The following is a 21,310-nucleotide window of genomic DNA, read 5'->3' as shown; positions in this document are numbered from 1 at the left end:
GAATGAGAAATTGATTTACTTGCTAATGGCAGCTTCAATATTCATGCATTTTTAGCTCTGTTACTATTTTGGGGACTTTGAAAGGCTTTGTGATGGGCATGATTAGGGAATATTGGTGTCTGATATTACAATAGTAGTTCAAGGTTGAGCAGCTTACACAGCTACTGAATATTTTTGTTTAAAACTCAAACATTTAAAATTAAAAAGGCTAATTTAATGTGGATAATTTAAAAATATTTTTGTGTATCTTTTGGGGTAATGTATTTGTAGCTACAAGACATATTTGCCATGTTATCTGCATCATAATTTCTGGGTTGACTGGCACACAGTGATAGTATTTCCATTTTCCTCTTGAAAGCTCTTTTGACAGGGGCAACAAACTGGAGCCCTTATTGGAAAATCATGCTGTGCAGGAAAGCCTTTCAGCCAGCCACAGGTGTGTTCTCTGGGATCCTGGTTTGTTTGATCCCAGGGACCAATAATACAGGAACACAGTATGTGGGAATTGCATAATAACACTTTCTAAAGCATGTGTCAGCAAAATTAAACTTCCTTGTGTTCTCTCAGTGTATACTCAATAGTGCAGTAATGAGATGGTGAATGAGCTATTGGAAAAAACAGCTGATGATATAAAGGATTTATGTTGACAGATTGACTTAGTACATTTGAAAGCATTAACAATACACATAAGTGGCTGAAATGCTAAGTATTCTTCCAATGCTTAAGTTTTTGTACAACATGATATACAGTAGAAGAAAGTATTTAATTTAACTTTAGTCTTAATTTCCTTCTAGAATAACGTGTTTTCTGGTAGTGGAATGACAAGGAGGAACACTTACGTTTGTGAACGTTCTTCAGATCGCTATTCTGCAATACAGAATGGGAAGGACAACAGGTATTGTTCAACTTTCCTTGTTTATTGGTTTGAGTACAAGAACTGAGGCACAGAAGACACAGGTTATGCAATTAATCCATACCATTATGAATCACAGTGTGAAATACATGAAGTCCAAGTGTATGTTTTCATCTTCCACTGCTGCTGCTTTGTGGCGACTTTTTAAGCTGTGTGTCAGGCAGCCTTTGCTTCTTTTTATGGCATTACATTGATTACTGAGGGTTGTCTTCCGACACAGGATGGAGTAACTGTGCTAATAACTAATTGCTAAGTGGGCAGTTATGCTGTGGAGAGCTTGAGATGGATTACTCTGACAGTGTAGCCTGATCCTTTTTCATTTCCCCCAATCACTCAAAAAGCTGAAATGGTTAAAATTTGTCAATTGTTTTCAATATAAGTTTTTGGCCTAAATAATATTTTCATAGTGATGGTAACCCATTTGTGTCTTTTGTGGGATGACAAGCTCAGTTTAGTATGTTTTGTTAAGTAGTATTGTGTTTAACACTGCCAATTAGTCTTTTTAAAAATCTTTTGTTCATCCCTGGTGTTACTTAACTCCTGTACTTGACTGAAAAATAAAATACTGACTTTACTGGAGAATAATAAAAATACAATTTTGTTTTTAGATTCAAAGAACAGGTCTTACTCTGGTGCTTTTGAAGTTATTCAAATACAACAGTTACTGTAAAATGAACAAAAAAATTCATAGCACGAAATAGCATAATCTAGTAAACTAGTTTTCTTTTGTTTTCTGTCATAGTGTTTAATTTTTTAATGATGCATACAATTTTGGAAATAAGAGAACTATAGGGTTGTTCAGCTACAACAAAATGAGCTGTGGAACACAAAATACAACTATTTAATTAAACACTTAGAATTAGTTTTCTGCTTTTTAATGTACTTCCTTAAATCACTTTAATTTCAAATTATTGGATGGGTGCTTTCAAAAGTGTCTTCCAGTAGTTTTGTGTATAGTTTCAAATATTTGAATAAGGGTAGTAATCCATTTTTGAAAAGAAAGAAGGTAATGTAGTTTTTAGATAGAGGGTTAAAATATATATTACAGTATTTTTTCTGATCTCACAAAGATACTTTTCTTTCAAGAGGTTTAATGCATGAAACACTATAAAGAGAAGGGATTTTTTTCAAAGTTTTTCATTTTACAGTTCAATTTTTCTAGTGTTGAAAGATTCTTAATCCCTGTTCCTTTCATGAGTACAATGAAAATTGTGCCCAGTTCTTAAAGCATATTCTGAAAAATGAGGAAGAATTTTCTTTTGAGTTGTATTATTTGCCTTTCCTACAAGATGTGTGTTGCAAATGAATTTGGATTGGGTGTAGCTGAATGTCTTGTGTCATCGAATTGTTCATCTGAAATCGTTACCTCTTTGCTACAGATATTATTTGGCTGTGGGACTCCAGTTGCTAATACATTATTAATGCAATTTCACTTATGCTTGTAAAGGCAAAGCTGTATTTTGCCCTAATTCGTTTGACTTTTGTTTTAAAAATTAATGGCACAATAGTTTTGCCACTACTTCCATCTTTCTTGCCACTTAAGGAAGGAGAAATAAAAGTACTGGTAGAAGGAACTGTACTTTGAAAGGGTTGACTCAGCCCAGCAGTGTCTGGGATAGTCCAGAGGAGAAGGACAAATTGGTCCTTTAAAAACCAGTCACTTCTAAGTGATAATGTGACAGCAGTTCCAAATGTTTCAAGTTTTAGATGTTTGTTTTAACTGTAAATAAGGGTATTCACAAAAGGAGTCTATTTAATCAATCTGTTTAAGTCTTTGTGAATTTCTTTTTCAGTATTTTTTATTATGTCCTTGTATTCTTTGTAGTCTTTCTTCATTACTTTGAATAACGTGTGTGTAAGCTTTAAACTTGGGAGGAATGAAAAGGCCTAATTTAGCATATATGGAGAATTCATTTATGGATGAACATAATTCTCTCAGAATTCTGTATTCTTTAACTGATTAAGGCAGCCTGGTCACTCGGTCTTCTGTTTAATTAAACAGCACTGCTGAGTTCTAAAAGAAGAAATGAGTTGTTTTCTCTTTTTTAAGGGGTTTTACACTAACCTTTCTTTTCCCTTGTCATTTGTCCATCCCTGCTGCCTTGCTGCCATGGCAAAAGCCTGACAGAAATGTCTGCAAGCAGCACATCCTCCGCAGGCTCTGCAGTGGCCTCTGTCTCCACGCGCCCTCGGCATCAAAAGTCTATGTCTGCCTCTGGTCACCCTATCAAAGTCACACTGCCAACCATCAAAGATGGTACTGAAGCTTACCGACCAAGGTAACAGATTGATGGGCGTTTCTTCATTGCTGTGCACTTCAGAAATGCTGTTGTTCAGTTCATGATAGACCTCAAAGTGTTTGTAGTCCAGTCAAAACTGCCACGTTGTGTACTGGTTTTAAACTTGCTCAAGTATTGTGGGTATTACAGATGATTTAAGCCTGGTTTTGTTCATGGCACACGTTTGCATACAGTTAAAAAAGTTCCTTGACTGCCTCCCTCTGGAAACTTCTGGAAAACTTAAGTAGTTAAAAATCTGACTACTTAAGATGGGACCGTGCAATGCAGGCCACCATAAATTGAAATTAAATGTTAACCTCTCTGATTTATAGGTTGCTAAGCTCATTGGTGTCTAAAAGCACTGCAGTATAGTTGTTCTTACTATTAACTGCCTGAATAGCTTTATACACTTACTTCTGTCAGGTTATGACTGAAGAAATACCCATTAAGTTTTTTGGGAGTGCTTGTGTTAAGGATGTTAATGAGCATGTTTTTCCAGAAGAGAGCTGGGAACATTTCAGCTCCCACCACACTTTTCTACCTTTTTCCTTTGTCCTATGATCTGTGTATACTTTACCAGCTCTAATACTTGAGATAGAAATAATCAAGAGATATTCATTGTAAAATCAAACTGAGTATGAATCATAAAAGCAGATCAGTAGCACATTCAGTTTTTAAAAAGAATCAAGAGCGGGGTTTCTTTCCTGTCTTTGAGAAACAGTTGTCATGTAGGAGGGCTTTTAGCCTAGTCTCTCGTTATTTATGCTTCTGTTTTCCCAGCAGTGCAACTCAAAGAGTGCCTGCTGCCTCCCCATCTGCTCATAGCATTAGCACTACCACTCCAGACCGGACCCGCTTTCCCCGGGGCAGCTCCAGCCGCAGCACTTTCCACGGGGAGCAGCTGCGGGAGCGGCGCAACGCCACCTACAACGGCCCGCCCGCCTCGCCGTCCCACGAGACCGGTGCGTTCGCACACGCCAGGAGGGGCACGTCCACTGGCATCATCAGCAAGATCACCTCCAAGTTTGTCCGCAGGTTGGTACCTCACGTTTTAAGAGAAAACAAAATTAGAGAGGCCCAGCCTGTAACCAGGGCTTTAGCTGTGAAGTCTTTGACAGTTTCCAGTGTAACTCTGAAGTGAATATAAATTTAGTTAGAGTGCTACTTGGTTGGTGTGTTCCTTCCTGCATCTGCCTTGTTTCACTTCTCTGTACGTATTGTAACCATTGTTTGAGCAGCTATTCTGCTTCTTTATCTTACAGGAGCAAGAGAACGCTGCTCAAAAGGGGCTTTTGCTCTTGTTTCACAGCTATGATACAATTAAATTAAAATCAAATTAGTTTGAATACTGGAAACAGTGACTTCAAAATGAGTCATTATTTAGTGTTAACAATATTTTACTTTTTTAATTGGATGCAGTTTGTTGCAAGGGCTATATTTACAATCATTCTATTGCTGTCCTTAAAAGGAATAGGTATTCACAAGTTATTTCAGGTAATTCTTAAATCTGTGAATAAATGAGAAGTTAGAAGCAGGCAGAAGTCTGGAAGTGTGAAAATAATAGTATTTCAGTATCATACAGCCTGTTGTTCTATGTCACCAACTTCTTCAAATGTAAGTTCAGGTTTCTGAAAGAAGTAAACCCACACATCCTGGATCTTCATTCATTCCTTTGATGATGCTAACAGCAATAAAACTGTGAGGAGAGGTGCTGAGATAGATTTTCAAATACTGGGTTTAATATCAGGTGACTGTTGACTTAGAAGTCACAAGAGCCTTCCCAAAAGGGGACTTAATTTTTCAGTTTGCCTCTTTCTACCAGTGATTTATCTATTAATTTTCAATTCTGTTTATGGATGTGTCCATAGTGCATTATTCTCAGCTTTACAACACAATTATATACTGGAAATTTCTTGTTCTCTTGCAGAGAATGCAAGAGGAGGGCTGTTATGCCCTGAATCCTATCACTTGTGTGTAGGGGGAAAAAAAAGATCAATTCAAAGTTAGGTTAAGCTAGTAGTTGCAAATTTATAGGTAAAATATCATGAATTGTACAAGGCAAGAGGAGAGAGAAAGCTGGAAATGGAGTGATGTTCCTCACAAAATTGATTTCACCTGGTGAGCTGATAGTGCATCAGTGTGTGCCTAAATAATACTTCCTATGAAGACCTAAAAAGAAAAGTATATGAATTATTTTCTTTTTCCAGAAACCTGAACATACAGGACTATGATCATCTGTTATTGGTATCTCCAGCACTTACATAGTAGCAAGGAGAGAATTGTTCTCTGATTTTAAAGAGGAAAAAAAATATTACGGGAAAGTTAGTCAACTGTTGTCAGTGTAGATTTCTAAATGAGAAGAAAGGTATTTTCTGTTGAGTAACTAATCAACCTCAAGAGCACAGGCTGCTTTTTTGTGTAACAGCTCCTTGTTATTTGCAAGGAATGGTATATTGCATTTTTTTAAGAGTTAGATCAAAGAAATAATATCTTCACTATCTTAAACTACAATATTAAAATAACATTTTGGACTATATGTTTAGAATTAAGATATCTTAAATTGCTGTATTGTAAATTTATCTTTATTATAGAAGGTTTTATACAATTTCCTAGTATGTTTTGTACTGTTAAAAGTATATTTTGTCATGGCCCTATAGGGTGTGTGTTTGTTTTGTTTCTGGTGATGGTGGGGTGTTTTGATGTGTTCTTATTCTTTTTAATTTGGGTTGTTTGAGACTTAATGACTGGGATTATGTGGGTGGAGGTCCAGGGGGTTATTTTTTTGCTGTTCTTTGAGTTGGATCACATAACTTTTAACTTCTATACTGTTCAGGAAATAATGGTTTAAAGCATACTTTGACTAGAAGGTGTCATGAAAGACTTTTTTTACTAACTTTTGACAAGGGTAAATGCCTTTTCTGGTAAGTATATAAAATAAATACATAATGAGAATGCTTAGTGAATAGGGTATTGAAGTATTTTGAATCAATGGTTTATGTCAAATGATACTTCCCTGGTGTTAGTTACTAAAGTGTTTGTGTTTTGAAGGTATTACATTAATCAGCTAATTGCAATTAGGTGCCAAAATGTTGGTACAGCAGCACTAGGAACATACCTAGGTGGCTTACACAGTCTGGGGATATGTTTCAAGTTGCTTCATACTAAAAAGACATAATATAAAACAGTTCCTTGCAAAGCACAGCTCTAATGCAACAAGTTAAAGATATATTTAATCTTGAGCTCTGTGGTAATATCACTGGAGTCAGTGTAACAGCTGATTTGCTTAAAGTGAAGCCGATGTTGAAGTAACCTTCGTGAACTGGGCTTCAAGCATTTGGTCTCACAAACCCTTAGGCACATCTTATTGTTAATTGCTTGAGTGTGCTTAAGCATGGGCTTGTCTCAAAGTGCTGACATACAAAGGCCTGACCCACAGGGATGCAGAGTGGAGCCCCCCGGACCACCTTGACGAACTGCTCCTCTGTGCTTGCTGGAATTACATGTGGCCATTGCTCTGTCTGCAGTAGGTTCAGAACAACATGTTAATTTTGCCATCAGTTGGGGAAAAAATAAAACAATTACATGTCAGAGCTGAAGAAAGCTAAGGTGTCATAAAGGGAAACTAAAATTACAGCTGTGAAAAAATACTTTAAACAGTATTAGGCTTGACATTATTATACTGATTTTTTTTTTTTGTCAGTAGCTATTTAACATTGTTCTAGGTGTAGGTTTTCTTAACTTTTATTTTTCACCTTTATCATTGAATCTCAACCTTAACTTTGTTTTGAGGGATCCAAGTGAAGGCGAAGCCAGTGGCAGAACTGACACCTCAAGGTGAGGAGTCACTATTAATACTTCGCTCCTAGGTCTTTCGAATCAAGTGATTTCTTAAAGCCTTTTAATCAGGATGTAAAAGAGAATAGTGCTTAAGTATTCTGTATTTCAAAAATGTTTTCTATTTGGGGGGAGGGGGTCTTGGTGAGGTCCTTTATATCCCTCATTTCTGCTTTCTTGCGAAGTATTTAATATAAACCTTTATGTGTGTTCCTTTGAATAATAAAGCCCCCTGTAGGAGTTAACCAATCCTTCAGGCACTTAAAATCATGTTTTGACTTACAAATATTTAATGGTGTTTACTTTTGGTTTCAGTGGACAGTGTAAATACTTCGTGTGTATGTGTGTATATATGTACCTATTAAATTTTTACTATAGTTACATACTGTGCTCATTACTAAAGCTGCTACTTGCCATAAGTAAACACCTTATAGTCCCTGAGAAATGAATGTCACTTGCTCTGAGAAATAAAGCAAGTGACATTCAGACAAAAGGGGTGGTGACCGCCAAATATTGAATTTCTGTGGCAGCCACTGTACACAAATCTACAGATGCTTTGTTAGCAATAAAACATTCCTTCATATGCTCATTTTCCAGTATATCTGCTCTTTTGCCATGTTTCAGCATTTGGCTCTGCATTTTTGGTGTGCTTAAGCACAGTGCATACCTCCTTATTTTTCTGCTCTCTAATGAACAGGCATTGTAGTTTGCATTCATTCTAAACTGGTCACTTACAGAAGGTATTGATTTAGTTTTCAAAACAGAAAGCCTCTATTAAAAAAAAAAATAAACAGCACATTCTTACCAGGATACACTGTATATAACACACAATGCATTTATCTAAGTTAGCCCTTTTCAATTCAGAGTCTATTAGCTGTCAAACTCTTGGATGTGGAAAGGGAAAAGAGACTGAGTGTTCAAGTGAAGTGTAAAGTTGCTTTCAGCTCTTGCTTTCATTCTCTAGCTTTCTCTGCTTTTTGTCATCCTACAGTGTCTGTTTTGGGCTAAAAAAGTCATTTGAGATCTTATCCCTGCTTTATCCTTTGATATCAGTGTGGTTCTCTGGGGGTCACACAAAGTCAAATTAAAAGTGCTTGTTTTGACTCCTCTCTGCATAATGACTGTTTATACACTCAAAATGAGTGCAGCACCTTTCCCCAGTGATGGCTGGGGAGGCATCAGCATCAGGAGTACCTGTGGCACAAACAGATACAGCTGACCGTGGAATTACTTTAAAATAATTAGTGCTGGTTCTCAAAATGTTTTCTGTAATGGAACGAGTAATCTGTTTGATAAGGAAGCATCAGACTAAGAGCATTAATTGGAATTGCTCCCTTGCTGTTTTGTCCTTTATCAAATAAAATACTTTGTGTCTGTATTTGTAAAATACACGTCGCTGTTTCTTATGCGTAAAAGCTGGTGGCTGTATACTCAAGTGGTGACTAACAGGCTGTTTACAACCAAATTACAGTCCAAAATTCTGCCTCATCAGTTAAAATAAAACATGTTATTATAAGGTCTTTTGACACAGAGAGAGGTCAAAAATCTAAGCAAGTACAAAACGGGGGGAAGGCAGAAAAGAGGGGAGGGAATTAACTAAAGACTTGTGAATTGCAGGGTGGGATTTCTTCCTCTGCTGCTTTTACAGTATGATTTCTGCTTCAGGATTGTGTCCCTCAACTTCAGTTTTGTTGGTGTATGGCATGCTCCAGATCATGAAATCAGCAGAACTTCAGTCATGCTTTTACATAGATTCCACTCTCTTTGGAGCAGTATGGAGTAACGTGTGTCTGCTGCAGTTACCATTGCACATGTTGTCATCAGAACATTGTAGAGCAGGGGTTTCCAAACTTGCTTTGCTGTGTGCCACTACTGTGGCACGGTGCTGTGCTGAGCACATGCGTGCAGCATGTGGGGCAGGACTGTTCCAGCAGTGTCCATCCAAATCCCTGAATTGGCTCGCCCATGACTCATGGCATCTCAATGGCAGTTTAGAAACCCCTGTTCAAGAACTGTATTTCTCTTCATCTCTCTCGACTACACTGCTTTGGTTTTGACTTGGCTGTATGTCACTTGTTCCAGGAGTGTTTCTGGGGAGCCTAAAGACAGAGAGAAGGAGGATAGCAAAGATTCAAAGCCACGCTCCTTGCGGTTCACGTGGAGTATGAAGACCACAAGTTCTATGGACCCGAATGATATGATGAGAGAGATTCGGAAAGTGTTAGATGCTAATAACTGTGATTACGAACAAAAAGAGAGGTTTTTGCTCTTCTGTGTCCACGGTGATGCACGACAAGACAGCCTTGTTCAGTGGGAGATGGAAGTCTGCAAACTGCCACGATTGTCGCTCAATGGAGTTCGCTTCAAGAGAATATCTGGGACTTCTATTGCATTTAAGAACATTGCATCCAAGATAGCAAATGAGCTTAAGCTGTAAAGAGAACCTAAATTCTTTGGGATCAGGGAAGATTCATACATGATCTACACTTTGAATGTACTGGTTTTGCCTAATGTGATTGGCCTGTGAAACTTCCCATGTAGAAATTGCCCTTATTGCAATAAGGTTATACATAGTTATTCAGAATTGTAAAGTTAAATCCAGTATGACCTATATTAAATAACTGTAGCTAAAGAAGTTATGTTCACATGTACAGGTAAGTATATAGAGCATTCTGTTCATTTTATGTTCATAGAGTTGTATAATAAAAAGATGACTGCTTAAATTCAGATCTTGTATAGTTGTCTAGATTTCTGCACAGAAATGTATGTTTGATGCTTTGAGTTGGAAAAGTTCTTCCCTATCATTTACATTTTTGGTGGGTTTTATAAGTCTTACCTCTACCATGCGTTTTTTAAAAAACTTGTGTCCTGAGTCAAATGCACAAAACTAGTTTTCACAACTGTAGCATGACCATTTTTAATTATTTAAAAATTGTTCATGAGTTGAACCAAAAGTCAATGAATAATTGGCTTTTGTTCTACATGAGACTGTTCCTGCTTATCTTTGGCTCTTTTCCTTGTTATTGGACAGTGTTTAGTTAAAAAAAAGAGACAAACATGTTTACAGTGTTGGCACTTACAGTTTAGAAACTTTGTTCTGCCTTTGGCCAGCTCTGAGCTGTGGGGGAACAGAAACCGGGCATAAGTGATTTCTGTCTGCAAATTCCAATTCTTATTCCCGTGGCCCATTAATAAATGTAGCACCAAAATGGAGAACCGGAATTATTTGAATATCTTGGTGTAAAATATCACTTATTTGCTGCCTTCAGAATACTACAAATTCCATTTTATGGAAATATATTAACATTGGGATTGTTTAATAGCACAAGATAATCTGAAGTGTTGACCAATTGTGTAAGTTAATAATACCACCTCAGGAATTAGCTTGGCTTTTGGAACATGTGCCCCAAAGAGTACATGCAATTCCACATAATATTTTACAGCTAAACATACATTGTTTATAATGATAAATTGTTGATTTATGCTTTTGTGGTTGTACAGTTTGTTCCCATGTAACCTGTTTGTGTTTAATATTTTACCAGATTTCTTGTATTTATTCCACATCATTATGCCTGTAATGTGCAGCTTTGTAATTAGGCACTTGCCTACAGAAAAGAAAAAAAAAAAAAACAGCCCCACTTTTTTTTTCCTTCATAATTAATGATTATAAACTATGTAAAACCACTAGTACTGGTACATTTTAATACTTGTTCTTTTGTACTGAATTAACCATAGAGGTTGGTTGTGCAATGTTATTTAATGTCGTAATTACTGTAATATCAACATATGGGCCCCATCTGCACACTCTTGTGAAGAATAGAAAGTTCATTAAGAAATTGTCACTTTAAAAAATAAAAACTAAAAAAAAAGCTGTGGTAAACTCTGTAACCCTAAGTTAGAAAGCTGTAAGTGTAGTAAATGTGCCATTCTCTAATGGCTTCTTGACCGAGATGGACTTTACATACTGTACTGTGATGTAGCTTTCCTATGTAACAGTTATGTTCGGAAATGGGCGTGTGTTGTTGCCTTAGAAAAAGGGTGGTGTTTGGAAAGAAAGAACTGTAGCCCCTTTTCTTTTTTTTATCTGATGTTCATTGAAACAAAATCTGATGCAAGTCATCTTGATTCACTGGTGCACTCTATTAAAACTTACTTGAACAGTTCTCATACTAAAATACTTGTTGTTTGCCCTTTATAAAATCATTACTGCAGGTAGCAAAACAGTTTAAAGGTGCATAGGCTCCATCTTCAGCACAGTGTGAATGCAGGATTAGGATTGCATGGGTTCAAGTGGTCCTGCACTGTTCAGAAACTGTCAGTGGTTTAGCATTAATGGATATCCAGGAGCTTTTACAGGAGTTCACCAAAAATCAGCCTGGGGAGGAGAGGGGTGTGTGTCTGCCCAATTTACCCATAAATGTCTATAAATGCTCGATTTTTCTTTAAAATACACAACTAAAATGTAACCGTGATGCTAATCTAAGATAATGTATGAACTTGGTCATGAAACAAAACCTTTTGCCTTTTCAGAAGGTTCAGTGGAAAAAAAATATAGGTCATGCTGTGAGACAGTAGATTAAGTACTTAGGAAAGCTTCCTGCTTTACAGGCGCTGTTTTTCCATGGCTAACTTTGCCCTAGATTGTCGCTGGTTTTCACCACTCCATAGAAGCAGAGATGCAGCAAAGTTCCATAAAACACAGGTAGCTTTTCCAGAGGACAGAGCTGATAGATTTTAGTTCAACTCTCCCATGAAATGTGGCGCTGCCAGTTTAATGTTTATATGTCAGTGTAGATTGCAAATGGTGTTCCGTCCAGTGACTGCCAGTAGTGTGAAACCGCCCTGATTCCTAAACCCTGCTGCCCTCCTTCTTTTACCTTGCTGGAGGATGAGCTGTGACCCACCTAAGGCTCTCCATAGCAAATACCCCAGGAGCTTCCTAAAGGCCACAGTCTGAGTGCGAAAGGTGTAGGTGCACACAAGTGCAGCATTTGGCTTTCCAAATCTGCTGCTGCCCCAGGAGGAATAAGATGGATAGATCAGAGAAAGCAGTTCTGAAAAAAGTCTCTGGTTTTATTGGCAAGCAGAGTCGTCTTAGTCTGGGATCAGGGAGATGGTGCCTACCCAACCTCAGCGCCTGGTTCTGGGAGTCCTCAACAGCTGCCTTATGCTGGACCTGTTCATATGTAAGTTACTCCTTAGGCAACAGTGGGATAAGCTGCATTTCAGATCCAAACGTTCCCAACTTCCATGTGGGAGGGGGCTGGTGTGGCATTTTACCAGCACAGCTTTCACTTTAGAAATACGAAAGTTTTAAATGCCACTTCATGTTTCCCAGCTCCAGGCAGGGATAGGGATGCCTCGAATCTTGAGAGGCCTCACGAATTCAATTGTAATTTGTTGGCAGTGTCTGTGGGGGGTGTTTGGGGTGGGTGGAGGGTGAGCAGTGGGGTTACTGCATGGTTCTGCTGGTCTGGGTTGGGGTTTTTTTGGGTATTATTTCTTTTGAGGTATACAGATGTTTCCAAACTCGGTGCATCCCTTTTCACACAGTCCAATTTAAAAACATTAAAATGTATTTAAATCAGTAAAAATACAATAAAGAGTCGTTCCTGGTCCACTGAATGAATGACACTGCTGGAGAACCAAGTGAGATCATTATGCCGTATGGTAATGCATGATGCTGAAATTCCATGAGCTGTTTAGACAAAGGTTTTGGTATCTGGTGTCATACACCGAAGGGTACCTTGGACCTATGCATCTCAGAATATGTGATTCCTTGGCCACCATACAAATGGAGACACTAAATCTCAGCAGAGAGTTGTATTCTGAAAAAGGAAGCAAACTCGTGAGGTACAAACCCAGTCTCTGGGGAAAGGCCTGCCCCTCTTGAGAAGATAGTGAAAAATTATCTACCTCAGAGCTTCTCCTTTAGGGGCAAGTATACATCCCCTATTGGCTCTATATAGAAAACTTGAACATACACACTTCTCAAAGCCCCTGAAAAATACTTAATGCATTTTTTTGAGATTTTTCAAGATAGCTTCAGGTTAACAAGAAAAAAGTTTCCAATTTAAAAGCTGCTGAACAGATTATTGGTATTTTATTTCTTGATGCTGCTGCTTAATCAGCATCAAACAATTACCTCAAACTTTATAAGAAAGTAGCTCATGAAAAGCTACAGCAGTGCAAAATTTACCTCCTCTCCCCCTGCCCCCTCCCCCGTGCAATCGTTGTGGAGCTATGGTGCTACTCCGTTTCAGTGTGCAGTGTTCAGGAACGACCTGCACCTTTGGAATGCAGGCAAGCTCAACATCTGGCCCCAGGAGGTGGGGGAAGAACTGGGTGGCTCAGAAACGGGCCCTGCAGACGCTGCCGAAGCCAGAGCCCAGAGGAAGGAGGAGCTCCCAGGGCCACACGTGGTCTGTGGTAGGTGACCCTTCGGGACTGGTATACAGTGAACAAAAATCTTGTCCTGGTTTAGGTTACTGCCTCAAGCTTTTGGAGACTTAAAAACTCGACAATGGCAACAGGAGTGGTGACGCCTTCAATATGAAATCGAGGAAGGGACAGAGCACTTCTGTAGTGACAGTCCTGAGACTTGGCTCACACCTCCCACCCTGCAGAGACGCGGCCCCGCTCTTCTTTACGCAGCTTTCCGGAGCTGTGAAGGTGGTGAATCATTGTCCTTGGGGCAGATAACAGCGTTGAGTGCAGGATTTACTTCCCGAATGTTATGCATACATATTGGGGAGGCACAGGTTGAAGGCTTTATTCCCCGGTTAAGAAAAGTTCAAGGTAAAGGATTAGTCTGTGCCTGTGTTGCATCTGCTTGTCCAAAGTGTTCATATGCGTATCAAATGTTGATAAATACACCAACTGGTTTAATAAGTTGTATCTATCCTCCCTATACGATTTTGTAGTTCTTGATGTACCCAGGTGAGGAACGCCGCTTAGAAAAGGCAGCTGTTACACTGCAGCACCCCAGCCGCAGAGGTGGGGCTATCTCAGCCTCCCCAGCACCTGGGCAAAAGCCACTGAGAAATTTCTTCGGCGCTTTCCCCTTGGCCAGGGGTAGCCGAACGCAGCCCAGGATGCAGAAGAGGCTGTTTACCCCTGCCTTTAGTAGGAGCGCCTGTAACTGAGGGGTGTCCAGGGAGCTTGGCCTTTTTCTCTGACGGGGAAAGAACGGGACCTCCTGGCGCTGCCGCGGGCCGGGTCAGTGCGTGCGGTGCCACGGAAGGAGCTTCCAAGGGTCTCGCCGGCCCTGGCGGCGCCGAGGCCGAAGGAGCCCGGGGGTGGTGCGGGGCTGTGCCGCCCCCTCAGCGCTCACCTGTCCCCGCTGAGCCGACGGGCTCGAATCCCGGGCTTCCCGCACCAGAACAGCGGCGGGGCCGGGGGCACCGCCAGCCCTCGCCCGCCTGTCCCGGGCCGGGGCGCCTCTTCCCGCAGCCGTCCCGCCCCGGGGAGGGGGCAGCGGCCGCCTCAGGCCACACCTGTGGCGCAGCGGCGGAGGAAGCGCCCGAGGTCGGCGCGGACGGGTCGGCGCCCGGCGGCACCATGACGGTGGGTGCGCGCCTGGGCGCCAAGGTGAGGGGCAGGTTCTCCCGCCGCGGGCCCGGTGACGACCAGGTCTCCATCCTGCCCGGCGAGGAGGAGGAGGCGGCGGCGGGGGCCGGGGGCAGCGCGGGGGCCCCGCGGGCGGCGGCGCTGCAGGAGGAGGAGGAGGAGGAGGGCGTCGGGTGCAGGAAGGTGCACTTCGCCGTGCTGCCCGGCTCCTACGAGCCGCTGCGCCCGCCGCGGGCCCCCGGCAAGCGGCCCTACGGGAAGCGCCTGAAGAAGTACGGAAAGGTGAGGGCACAGCGCGCCCGGGGCGGCCGGAGCGGGGACCCCCGGCACGGGGACCCTCGGCACGGGGACCCCCGGCACGGGGACCCCCGGCACGGGGACCCCCGGCACGGGGACCCTCGGCACGGGGACCCTCGGCACGGGGGCTGCGGTGCCGGGAGGGCAGCGGGGCCTCGGCTCCGACAGTTCTGAGGGGCTCTGGGAATGCCCATTATTCCGCAGGCACTTCAGAACCAGCGCCCGGCTCCGAGGTGGGGGTCAGGGCTTGCTCTGGACCTGCCCGGGAAGGAGCTGGTGCTGGTGGGAAGGGCCGAACACCGACCCTCGCCTGGATCAAAGAGCACAAAATCTGTCTCTTCGGAGTGAAAATGACACTAAGCTAATCCATGTGACGGGTGCTTTGCCTTGCTTAGTTCTGCGTTTCCCTCGGCGTCATTGTTTTAAAACTATTCCTTAAAACTTCCAGTTAATTGGCCTGCATTTTTTTCCCTTCCACTGAAGTACCCGAAAGAAACGGTAAACAGCCCCGAAGGACATTCCTTGGCTGAGGTGACCCTTAGAAATCACTGCTGTGGGTTACCAGAAAAAAATGCAGCTTGTTCTTCGTCTGTAACAACTATTTTGGATCAAAATTGTTCTTTTGCTTTCCTGTGTGGGAAGTCACAAGTCCTACAGTCTGGTGGTTTGGTTTTCTTCCCACCGGAAGACGGATCCCTTTGGTTACAAAACTGCTATGTGGAACAATTCTATTGTTTTTCTCTTGTTCATGTCACTTAAGTATGTCTCAGGTATGTTTTGGATATTTGTAGCAAAAAATAGTTTCTGTGTTAGCAGGAGAAACCTGTCTGTTGTCAGGAATCCTCTCCTGCTGCTGAGATTACAGATGTTAGCATGAGACATGACTTTCTACTGCATCCTATTAAAACCCCATGATTTTGGTAAAGATATGCTTGCTATGTCTGACATGCAGAAAATGCCATTAGCTTGGCAAAGTTACTTTTGAAATTGAGTTTACAGATGTCAGCATAGTCAGGAGCCGCCTCTCAAATCCTACTGTTTCACAAAGAAATGAACAGAATATTTCATTCTTTCATGATGGAGTTGATACTTTGAGTTTCCAGCCCTGTGTTTTCCAGGTCCTATGCTGTAGGAAGCTGTCTTGAGCTGTAGGCCTGATCTGTACGTTTTGTGAGCATGGTTATGTTGCAGAAGGTCATCATTTTGCTGGTGGTGTAAGGGTGTTTTTAATGGTGTTTAAAGCACAGGCCAGTTCTTGGGCACTGTGTATTCCCTTTTGTGTTGGTCAGATGACATTCCCATGGGGAAGGGTTGCCAGTTTGGCTCTGGCATAAAGAACAACTCAGAGAAGCACAGGTGAGGCCTGGGTAGGTAGGTTAAGGGCAGGAAGGGGGAAAGAAGACTCCAGTGTGACATAAAGAGGCAGGAGCAGATGTGGGAAGGAAGACCCTCCTCCAGCCTCAGGATCTGCCCCCAGGCTCGAGCTGCCTTTTTATTTTGGCATCTTAACTCCCTTCAAGTAAGTTTGCATAGGAGCAAAACCAGCAAAGTTCAACTGCGTAGTAGCATCATGGTAGATGAAGGTTTTTATGTGCCAGCACCTCTGTAATGCAGCTTTAAGAAATCATAGGAATATAATAGATATTGACTGGATTTCATCAATTTAGAAATATTTACTCAGATTCAGTGTTTTCCATGTCACAAGAGTCCCACACAACCATAAAGAGCTACTAAAAACTAATTCTGATATTCCTCCAGATCTGACCACATTGTATTAATCCCCCAGTTGTGAGCAGCCACATGAGCAAAAGCTATCAAAAGTGATATTAAAATTAGATTAAGGTTTTTAGTTAAATAATCCATGGCAAGTTTATCTCTAGTGCAGTACATAGATGGGTTCCTAAATGTTTACAAATATGGATCAAAACTTCCTTATTTTGACAAAAAGCCATGAAATTTCCATAAAAGTATTCTCAGTCAATACTGCCTTCTTGTTCAGCACCAATTTGAACACCTTATGAGCTTTTAGGAGTTACTAACATAGTTAGAACATGTAATGTGGCAATTATGTACTTCTCCAAAGTAGGGTGATTTTAAACTAATTTTATTCTTGAATAGAATCACATGTAAAAGCCTGGCTTCCTGTGGAGGCTGCATCCGTTCAGTTTAACTATACCCTGTGGGTGTGTATGCCTATATAAAAATAGATGGTAAAACTTTTTTCCACTCTCCAGCCCTCGTTAGCGGTGGGAGAATTTCATTTTCTGGGGCCGTGACATTGGCTGTCAAAATGATTTTGTGTGAAGGTATTTTCTATCACCTTGCCTTTTTTTCATCCCTTTTTCCCACCTCTCTCCCCAGAACGTCGGGAAGGTTCTGCAGAAGGGTTGTCACTACTTGGTGGTCGGCCTGCAAGGATTAGCAGCAGCCTATTCTGCTCCCTTTGGAGTGTCAGCACATGTGGCATCCTTCGTCCGCTAGCGCAGCTCCATGTGCCCCACGGGAGAGGACACGAGGCCATTGCTGCTTTTTTAGGATTAAATTTGAGACCTGGATCTGAAAAACCTCTTGGACCAACAGCCCCGAGCCCCTGCGCCAGGCCCTTTCCAAGACTGAGCGCTCATCTCTGAAAAAAATTCCAGCACTTTGTAAAATCCAATTGGGTCAAAGAAGTGTAAGGATGAGAAAATAATCTTTGATTCATTGATCTGAAGTTTGTTTTCAGGCATGAGTTGGTTTTCCAGAGCTTTGTGCTCCGTGTGGAAGGGAGCCAAGGATGGATAGCAAAGTAAGTAGGTGAGGGAGAGAGAAATGAAGGAAAACAGAGGATGGGAGAGCAGCTGGGGAGGTGGAGATGAGTTTGGGTAGTGAGAGGAATTGTCAATGCAGTGGAGGAAACATAACAAGGGATTAGGAAAAGATAGTCTTTGGTTTTCTGAGATTCCAAGTTTGCTGGGGTTTTTTACCTGAGAGGGTTAAGATGATGAGTGTGCTTAAAAAATATACTTGGACATAAATGGACTGTGGCCTGAGACATGGAGAGCTCTGCTGCATCATGGTTGTTTGTTTCAAACACTGGGCATAGTAAGTCTTTAAATAATCTTAAGAACGATGTAAAAATCCGGAAAGAAAATGAGGTGTGTATTTGTGATTTTGTGGCATTAAAGGTTCGCTGTGATTAACATTTTAAACTTTTCCTCTGCTACTATGAAATCTGCATGTATTTTTTTACTGAGAATGGAGTTTAAATGTGATATACCTGCATCTGGAAGCTGGGGCATTTTACACCTAATTCTGTGGTGTTCACCAGGGGAAAAATAAATTGATTACCAGCTGCATCTGAGAAAAAAACCATACATACAGCATTTGGTATAAGAATGTACAAGTGTGACGTATGAGAAGAGGGCCAAATAACCTCCCAGCTCCATCTTCATTTCTGCACTTGGAAGCTGTAAGCAGAGGATGTCAGTATCAGATGGCTCAGCTCCGTGGTGTGCATGGAGCAACTTCCCTGTCACACCTCCAGGGATATAAATCTTGTATTGATGACACGGGAACAAGGTGGTTTATGGGCCTTAAAAATTCTGTGGGGTTTGTTTGTCTGTTTGTTTGTTTGTCTCAGTCTTTTGTGGTAGTTGTAAATGACTTCCCTGCTAGCACTTTCTCTGTATTAAATATCTTTCTAGTTTTGATGTTGTTTTTGTAATCAAGGAGTTGACTTAACTGGAAAAAAATGCTGTTCACTTGCTTTCTTCGTCTTTTCTGAACAAAGGAGTTTGTATGTCTTGGCAAACCACACCATATTTCTTTTAAATGTAGCAAATGAATCAGATGGGGGGGTGGGGTGGGCTGTTATGCTCTTTTCTAACTGGACTGTAAATAAAAGCCACGAGAGCCATGTCTGTTTTTACTTACACACGTAAGTAAGTGCACAAAGGAGGAGTTTCTCAACAGTAGCCCAGCCAGTGAGGGGAAGCTGCAGTGTAAACTTCCCCACGTTGTTTTGCCTGTGGCCTCAGTGCCCTTGTAGGACATGATTGTAGCCCAGAGTGCGTGGAAATGCTCAGGAATGGCAAGGTGTGGAGATGAGGCTGCAGAGTGATGCCTTGAGAGGCTACCTAAACACAGAGACTAGACAAGAATAAGGGAGTAAAGGTAGGTATTTATTTGAAAGGCCTTCAAAGGTACACCCTGGGGAGCCAGAGGCTACTCTCAAAATGGACCCAAGATGGATGATGGGTCACGAGTTCTTCACACTTTTATAAGTTTGGTTCATTTGGATATCAGGGTTAATTCTCCAATTAAAGCTTCAGTTAATGATGTCATTTCCCCAAGCTTGCCCCCACTTTAGAGGCTTTTGGTTTATGCTTTTGGGCCTAGGACGGTCTGAGTGTCCCTGGAGAGCAGGCCTGGAGAGGCTTTGTTATGTCTACCTAGCACGAGAGAGCAGGAGTTAACAGGCTACAGGAAACTTCAGAGTTACAGTATGGGATTTTAAAAATATGAAAGTTAAAACCTAAGACTTCTAAGATTGCAAAAACTGGGGTATGAATACCCACAAAGGGATTTTGTTCACTGATTTCATGCCTTCAGTTGTTTCTCTTGAGCCTTTTTGTGGGGACAGACCTGTCCCCCTGATCCCATCCCAGCAGCATGCCAGAGGGTTGTTGATAATGCAGTAAGAACAGGGCTGTCCCTACCACCCACATGCCACACCAGCCTACGGAGTTTGGGATTAACTTCAGATTTTGTTACACCACTCCGTGTTTTACAGTGCTTTTACAGCATAAATCATTAGAACTTTTTAAAAATAACTAAAACCATGTAGGGAGAGATCTCCATTTTTCTGTGTGGAGTGAGTGTCCCATCTATTTGTCCATGTGTCCCCTGACTAGTAAGGCTTCTCCCTCGTTGCAACACACAGGGTCCAGCCCATTCAGACCTTCCACAAAGGTAAACATGAACCTTAGCTCCTGAACTGCTCAGCACAGTGGACTTTTGCCTGCTGACACATGGGCTCTTGCTCACCTGGTGCAACTTTGAGGGAGTTACTTGGTTGCTATCCATACAGAACCTGAATGACATGTACTTGGTGCTTCTGTGTGAGCCTGAGAAAAGCCTCAGGCATATTGGCAAGTCAGCTTTGGCTGGCCAATGTTTCTAAAATAGACCAAAAACAAAGCAAGAGGAGAGAGAAAGAAAAAGTAAGCGAGTAACGAGTGCTGTTGCAATAAACCAGCTAATGATTCATTTTTCTCCCTCAAAATGAACTGCTGATTCTCACTGAGACTACCAATTAGTGCTGCTTATCAGTTCTTGAGCAGTGATTCACTCCTCAGCTCCTGAAGGGAATTTGTGAGGCTAAGCCTTGTCCTGAGGGTTTCCTACTCTCTTCATTAGCCCAGTGTCTAGAAAATCTGAATGCAGAGGGTGAGGTTCATTTTTCAGCTGGGTGGATGGCAGAGGGCTGTGCTTCCTGTCAGTCATGGCAGCATCCCTGTTGGACCAGGTCTGGCTTAGCTACAATGCAAGCAGGTGGAACAGGGCAGGTCCTGCAGCTCTGTTGCTAAATGTTGTCTTGAGGATCTAAGAGATGAGGAAATACTCCCTGACCACTTCAGCATCGGCTGGCAGGTCATCTGCTCAGCCAACAAAATGGCCAGCCTCCATCTGGAGCAGAGCTGCCGTGCTGGAAGTCTGCATGTGAGTTGAGGGAGAGCAAGACATTGGTGATGGGGAAGAGGCTGGGATTGACGAGGAGCCTGGGTTGCCAGCCCTGGCGGGTGCCAAGCCAGAAGGGCAGTCCAGGATTGATTCTTGGCTTTCTGCACAGGTGTTAGACGCACCCTTGGCAAGGTTGGCCTCGGAGGAGCCACCCAAGCAGGGACAGCTTTCAACCCACAGGTGCACACTGGCTCTTTTATTAAAATAGGCTTCTCTGCAGCTGAACTGCTGGTGCCTTTGAGGACCAAAACAGACATTCGACTCGCTCATAAACAATACAAGATGTGGTGGATACCATGGGAAGATTTGATTTGACATTTGAGCTGGATGAAATACATTCCTCCTTTCAAGCACTTGTGTGGCCTCTCTACCCATTGCTTCACTTGCCAGGTGTTTGTCTTCAGTGGTGTGCTACGGCGCTGTCTGGTTCCCTTCAGACTTCCAAGCACCTTTCACTGTGCTTTAAAACAAATGGCAGGATAAATAGGTTCAGGAAGCTGAATCCAGGAAAGAGTGGCAAGAAGTAGGTAGTCAACTTGTCCATGCTTCTCTTGGGAATGAACTCCACTAACCTGACGTGCCTCCTGGCACGTCACTTTTACTTTAAATTGCTGGCTATTCCTAGTGACTGCTCAATGACTCACAGAGCAGAATAAAGCATATTTCTGCTGGTTTTGCCAGAGTATTTAATTAC

The 21,310-nt window shown here is 42.0% G+C and overlaps 2 protein-coding genes across 4 annotated transcripts; both read left to right on the top strand.

Annotated features, from left to right (window-relative positions):
- Positions 1-766: 766 nt before the first annotated feature.
- On the top strand, positions 767-11,201 carry LOC121673078 (serine/threonine-protein kinase MARK1-like). Of its 3 annotated transcripts, none has more exons than XM_042046121.1 (5): positions 768-895; positions 3,034-3,192; positions 3,973-4,227; positions 6,982-7,026; positions 9,109-11,201. In XM_042046121.1, exons 1-5 carry the CDS (start codon positions 819-821, stop codon positions 9,461-9,463), a joined length of 891 nt encoding a protein of 296 aa, XP_041902055.1. In that variant the 5' UTR covers positions 768-818; the 3' UTR covers positions 9,464-11,201. The 3 variants fall into 3 exon arrangements, with proteins under 3 accessions (XP_041902057.1, XP_041902055.1, XP_041902056.1); XM_042046122.1 differs by having other exon boundaries at positions 769-895; positions 3,976-4,227; XM_042046123.1 differs by lacking the exon at positions 6,982-7,026 and having other exon boundaries at positions 767-895.
- Positions 11,202-14,477: 3,276 nt separating this feature from the next.
- LOC121673079 (uncharacterized protein C1orf115-like) lies at positions 14,478-18,790 on the top strand. Its single transcript, XM_042046124.1, has 2 exons — positions 14,478-14,877; positions 17,254-18,790. The coding sequence occupies exons 1-2, from the start codon at positions 14,587-14,589 to the stop codon at positions 17,371-17,373; spliced, it is 411 nt and encodes a 136-aa protein (XP_041902058.1). The 5' UTR covers positions 14,478-14,586; the 3' UTR covers positions 17,374-18,790.
- The last annotated feature ends 2,520 nt before the right edge of the window (positions 18,791-21,310 follow it).

Source organism: Corvus kubaryi, unplaced genomic scaffold (genome assembly GCF_017639235.1).
Source record: "Corvus kubaryi isolate FWS band 111438036 unplaced genomic scaffold, C.kubaryi_AGA036_p1.0 65165, whole genome shotgun sequence".
In the NCBI taxonomy this organism is placed as follows: Eukaryota; Metazoa; Chordata; class Aves; order Passeriformes; family Corvidae; genus Corvus; species Corvus kubaryi.
Note: the sequence above shows the minus strand (reverse complement) of the source record. Positions and strands in the feature narration are given on the sequence as shown.

Bases quoted from the DNA above. Each gene is read 5' to 3' on its own strand.
- LOC121673078 (XM_042046121.1), top strand. From the start codon at position 819: ATGACAAGGAGGAACACTTACGTTTGTGAACGTTCTTCAGATCGCTAT. The intron at 896-3,033 runs GTATTGTTCAAC...CCATGGCAAAAG, and splicing joins CAGAATGGGAAGGACAACAG to CCTGACAGAAATGTCTGCAA. The intron at 3,193-3,972 runs GTAACAGATTGA...CTGTTTTCCCAG, and splicing joins ACTGAAGCTTACCGACCAAG to CAGTGCAACTCAAAGAGTGC.
- LOC121673079 (XM_042046124.1), top strand. From the start codon at position 14,587: ATGACGGTGGGTGCGCGCCTGGGCGCCAAGGTGAGGGGCAGGTTCTCC. The intron at 14,878-17,253 runs GTGAGGGCACAG...CTCTCTCCCCAG, and splicing joins GCCTGAAGAAGTACGGAAAG to AACGTCGGGAAGGTTCTGCA.